Source organism: Tigriopus californicus, chromosome 4 (genome assembly GCF_007210705.1).
Source record: "Tigriopus californicus strain San Diego chromosome 4, Tcal_SD_v2.1, whole genome shotgun sequence".
Lineage (NCBI taxonomy): Eukaryota > Metazoa > Arthropoda > Copepoda > Harpacticoida > Harpacticidae > Tigriopus > Tigriopus californicus.
In genome coordinates, this window is record NC_081443.1 from 6629965 (window position 1) to 6635199 (window position 5235).

General features: G+C 42.9%; 1 protein-coding gene and 1 long non-coding RNA gene across 2 annotated transcripts in view; one reads left to right on the top strand and one right to left on the bottom strand.

Moving 5' to 3' along the window:
* LOC131878825 (uncharacterized) overlaps nucleotides 1-5235 on the top strand; it is a 69373-nt gene that overhangs the window by 25424 nt on the left and 38714 nt on the right. The window lies entirely within an intron of this gene.
* LOC131878818 (transcription factor Sox-2-like) overlaps nucleotides 3925-5235 on the bottom strand; it is a 1620-nt gene continuing 309 nt past the window's right edge. The window contains exons 2-4 of the mRNA XM_059224949.1: nucleotides 5151-5203; nucleotides 4643-5067; nucleotides 3925-4572 (exon numbers count right to left, since the gene is read on the bottom strand). Of these exons, the coding sequence (XP_059080932.1) occupies nucleotides 4019-4572; nucleotides 4643-5067; nucleotides 5151-5203 (1032 nt within the window). The 3' untranslated portion in view covers nucleotides 3925-4018. The remainder of the gene's footprint in view (nucleotides 4573-4642; nucleotides 5068-5150; nucleotides 5204-5235) is intronic.

The following is a 5235-nucleotide window of genomic DNA, read 5'->3' on the forward strand; positions in this document are numbered from 1 at the left end:
TACGTGCATCACATTTTGGAAAGCGAAGATGTATGAAAAGAGAAATCATGTTTTTTAGTCACGGATTCTATTAATTTGATCCTATAAATGAAGTGCAATAAGTAATTTGCTATGTAGTCCTAATATCTCAGGAACTGGTTGCATGTATATAGGTAAATCCAACGTATTTTCCGCGATTTATTCTTGTACATTTCTCTGTGTTCAGTGGACACCCTGGCCTCAATTGTTTGGAATCGATGGACTCTCGCTAATCTGCGGAAAAAGAGAAATGTCAGCGTCAGGAAAAACAAATATGAGAAGAATTGCAGTCAGTTCCAACACATGCAATCAATGCCATTGTTTTCGTCCCATTTTTTTCTTTTCACAATCGATGGACTCTCGCTAATCTGCGGAAAAAGAGAAATGTCAGCGTCAGGAAAAACAAATATGAGAAGAATTGCAGTCAGCTGCCACACATGCAATCAATGCCATTGTTTTCGTCCCATTTTTTTCTTTTCACAAAGAGGATCTTCGTTGGTCCTTGAAAATGTGCAAAGTAACTCTAATCTCCTCGTTTCTATTGTACCCTAAAAGAAGCAACATACTTAAATATGCATATGTTTGTAAGCCTATGGTCAGATGATTGGAGATGCATCAGTTTGATTGTCTGGCTAATGCGCAAAAGCACGTACATGAGTGCTTCTTTTCCAATACAGGAATTGCCATGACTTTCCTGAAATGGAACGAGGATAAGATTGCAATGGTTGAAAAATCTAAAGTCTCGACAATAAAAGGCTATCCAATTTGTCTGACAAGTGCCGGTGTATTCGCTTCACCTAGAGACTTGCTGGTACTTGCCCAATCCGATAGGGAGTGTGATATTTGAGTTTCCATTCCATTCCGTTGAACAGTTGTTGATGGTAAACATGCAATATCTCAAAAGATTGAATGATTTCCCTTGTGACAAGCGTACCTACAGTAGACTGGAACATCCTTATTTGGAGACTGCTTCCTGCTTATTGGTGCGTTCCAACTGATCATTCAAGAGCAGATCTGTGCTTGTTCGACGTTGGGAACAATGCTTACGGAGTTCAGCCGCAATGGTGACCATTATCTCCTTTGTTGGCCTTTGAAATCCGAAAACTGCTGTTGATTCTCTGTTCCCGTTCCATTCTACTGTAGTTAGTTGTTCCCTTTGTTCCAAATCAAAGCGGCGGGAAATTCTCAATGGATTCCAATTTCAGAGGCGTCGTATCCACAAGAGGGTTCATCTGATTAAGTGGTCAATCCAATTTTCTTTTGATGTTATTTCGCTTCAGGGACTGACTGTTCTNGCTTACGGAGTTCAGCCGCAATGGTGACCATTATCTCCTTTGTTGGCCTTTGAAATCCGAAAACTGCTGTTGATTCTCTGTTCCCGTTCCATTCTGTCCAGGTTAGTTGTTCCCTTTGTTCCAAATCAAAGCGGCGGGAAATTCTCAATGGATTCCAATTTGGGACGTCTGTTGTGCTACGTGTATTTCGACAACTATTGACGAACAATTCAGTTAAGCAATGTTCCAGTTCCAGTTCTTTCATGATACATAAGATGGGTTAAGTACTCGTGTAGTCTTGAACCAAAACCTCCACAAAAGTTTTTTTGCCATGCTCCTTGAAGTGTATTTGTTGCTTATGCGTGCTATCGGTAACATTGGTTGGTGTTTAGAAACATCGTCTTCATCGGAGGGCGCGTAGTAAAAAGACAACTGAGCAACAATGGAAAATCATGGTCCGAATCGACACTCTTGGAGTCCAAGTCGCGGCCTTTGAATGGAATCCATTCCATTGTGATTGTAACTTCAGCGAAGATACTCTCTAGTTGTGGAAGATGTAGCATGGTCTCCTTGTTGTGACCTTCTTCACATGGACTTCATTTGACTTTCAGAGGCGTCGTATCCACAAGAGGGTTCATCTGATTAAGTGGTCAATCCAATTTTCTTTTGATGTTATTTCGCTTCAGGGACTGACTGTTCTTGAGCTTGATTCGCTCCAATACAAACACAAATGACGAGTCAACGATATTTGGGTTTCAGTCCTGTTCGGTGAAGCTCCTTCATTAACCCAAGTCCAACCATCTATCTATCCACTCTCCGCCAAACCAACATGGTTTCTTTGGATTGGGGTTCATTCTCTACTCCCCCCCTTTGGATCACCTTATTTGGATTCCCCCATTCTTCAAAACAAAGGACTGATTGCCCAAACCCTGACCAAAATGAACCCGTGGCTCGTGTCTTTCCAATAATACCCCTACCCCTAAGACCGACTTTACCCTCTCCCTGTCAAAGACTCTTTTCATACAGTTTAGTTTAGATCCACCAATATAATCCCGTCATGGACTTGATGTTTCCTTTTGATGTTGTGATGAAGTTTCCTGGATCAGAGGTAAGAGTTGAATCGGCTTGCCAAGTTCAGAAATCTCTAGCAATGAAATCAGCCTTTAAGAGTTAAAGAGATCGGGGCAGAAACTGCACCCGCTTCAATTGTCTCCCAAGGCAGATCCTCTCTTGTTTTTCCAGAGAGGCAAACTTCAAATGACTTTGAGTTTGTTTTCGATTATTGGGAATCGACTGGATGATGGTGGAGAACACCACTCTAGCAATCACCTTAGACAAACTTTCCAAAGCAAACTTTACCTTCTGCCGTTGTTCAAAGAGAGTCAGTCCTTCTCCTCTTCTCAATGGGAGCTTTGTCAGTTCGTTCTCCTTACGTACATCGAAGGACGTGGAAAGACGAGGGAACCAAGTGTTCCCAAATCTGTACGTACAACCGAGATCCTTTACCTTTTTTTGACGTAGTGCACACTGTACATAGGTGCCATGGCTCATGTCAAGGAATCCAGAAGTAAGGAAACAATTGTGAAAACGCCGACAAAGGCGAACGCATTTGTAACTGTCTTTGAGCCGAAATGTTTCTTGGATGCTTTGAGGCGTATTCAATCTTCCATATGGTACGAGTATGAATCTCTCTTTTTCTTGTAACGTATGAGACGGAGGTATGATCGGTTCACGAGCGTGGTTTTAAATCGGCATGAGTTGTTCCGCTCATAATTTCGAAATTCTCTCACACGAGACTCTTCAGTACATTTAGAGAGAATGCCACACTCAATCGATTAGTCTCGTCTCATTCTAAACTCTAAAAAATACTGCGAAGTGTCTCTCTGGTAGATGAAGGTTCTGCTGTCGGCAGAATTTAAATTAAAGACATTTTCTATTTAACTGGATGATAATATAAAAGAAATGATCATATACCAAGACCCTGATTCCTCTTATTCCTTTAGTAAGCAAACTGTACCTTCTCGTGGCTTTAAGAAGGTTTGAGGTCATTCCAATCATTCTAGAGACCCTGCCGTGAGATTTGACAGACCTGGCTTGTTGAAGTATCCAAAACAAATTGAATTACATGAACTCAAGGTGAGGTAAGATGCAAAAAAGACATCCACTTTCAGCTCATTCAATGAATAATCCCACCCTATTAAGAGGATATCCCTTGGATTTTCCAAATTTCAGTTTCTACTTAACACCTCATCATAAGAACACGAGACGACACGATCAACAACTCGTTCAAAATACTCAAAGTATAGGGTACACAGAGATACCCTATATCCCCCACGAGGAAGCTAATTTATGCTGTCAAGATCGTCAAATTTGTTCGGATCATTGCTTTGACGTTTCTCTGTCATTCTCTCAGTTTGAGCTCGAAAGATTTTTCAGATTCCTTTAGGGGGCCATTACCTTCTGGCCAGGAATGTGATGTGAGGACTCATTACCATTTATGCAAAGAGCACTCACAAAACCACATACAACATCCGACCAAGAGGCATAGTATATTGAGCTACATTTTTTTTAAAACTGATTCAGAGCATCTACAACGTCTCTCCCATAAGATGGTTCACCGGCAAAGCTGGAACATTGTCAATCTTGCTTTTATTTCTAACCGGTGGTTCAATAACTAGGTCAAACAAAAACTCAACAGTAATGATAAATTAGGGTCTATGGTCTGGTCAGGGCGAAGATGTTGGAATGACATTGGGAATGAGGCAATTCGTGGTATTGGCCGCAGGATCGGGTAACTGAGCGATTGGCCTTCGAACGTGACCGAGATTGAGGCTTCCAGAATTCAGGAGACTCCCACTCATTGACGGCATGTGCCCCATGTGCGGTCCCATCGCATAAGGTGGGACCGCAGGGAGCAGACCCGCTGCGATGTAGGTCGAAATGAGACCGGGATTCATGTAGCAGTTCGTGTATAAAGTTGAGAGATCAAGTAAAGGCAAGGGCTGATTGGTACTAGTTTTCTCTGGACTCGGGGACGAAAGACTGCGGCCTTGCGATGCGGGCCCAACAGCCGTGGGCGATGACGATCCCGGAGAGGCTTTAGAAATTGAAGGGGGTGGACTAGTAGTCGAATCAGGATGTGAGGGTGAATCTCGATGGAAAGAAGCACTTTTGGCATGAGCCAACACTGTGGTTGAAGATGTTGGAAGATACGTCCGGGTCAATGGATGATGTACCAAAGAGTCCACTGAATGAGGAGTGACCTTTACCACGGTTTGATCTGACCAAAACAAAGGACTTTCGGTCATTTTTCAATCTTCAGATTGACCGCGGCTTGTACTTTCACTTACCTTTTTCAAGTGATGGAATTGAGTCGTCGTTGGTGTTGGATTCGTCGGAATCGCCCACACTTTGGTTGTCCGCCAGGCTTTCTTGATGCATTTGCATGAATGCTGACAAATCTGAGTGAGATGGCAAACCATTTGTGTGCATGAGATTTCTTCCACTGGGTACATTTGAGGAAAAGGGTTGGAACATGCCAGAGTTGTCCCAATCTGAGGTCGTTGTTTGCAAGTGTTTAATCATGGCCTCATAAGAAGGCAACCCTGAGAAAGGGGAAAACAAGGATCGAGCAAAAACTGCGGACGCGGGATCAAATCCGGGCGGAAAAAAATGGAGTGGCAGATTGAATTTCCCAGCCTCTTTTTTGATCAAGGGCTTTGGCTTTCTTCGAGGTCGGTATTTGTAGTCCGGGTGTTCCTTCATGTGCAGAGCTCTAAGAACAGAAAAAAGTCGACACGAATTCAGGAACCATATCGTACGTCGTATTCCTCCATCATTGGACAATGAGGCACTTACCTCAAGCGCTTGGCCTCATCAATGAAAGGCCGTTTCTCGAGCTCACTCAAGACCTTCCATTCCGCACCCAATCGCTTGGAGATTT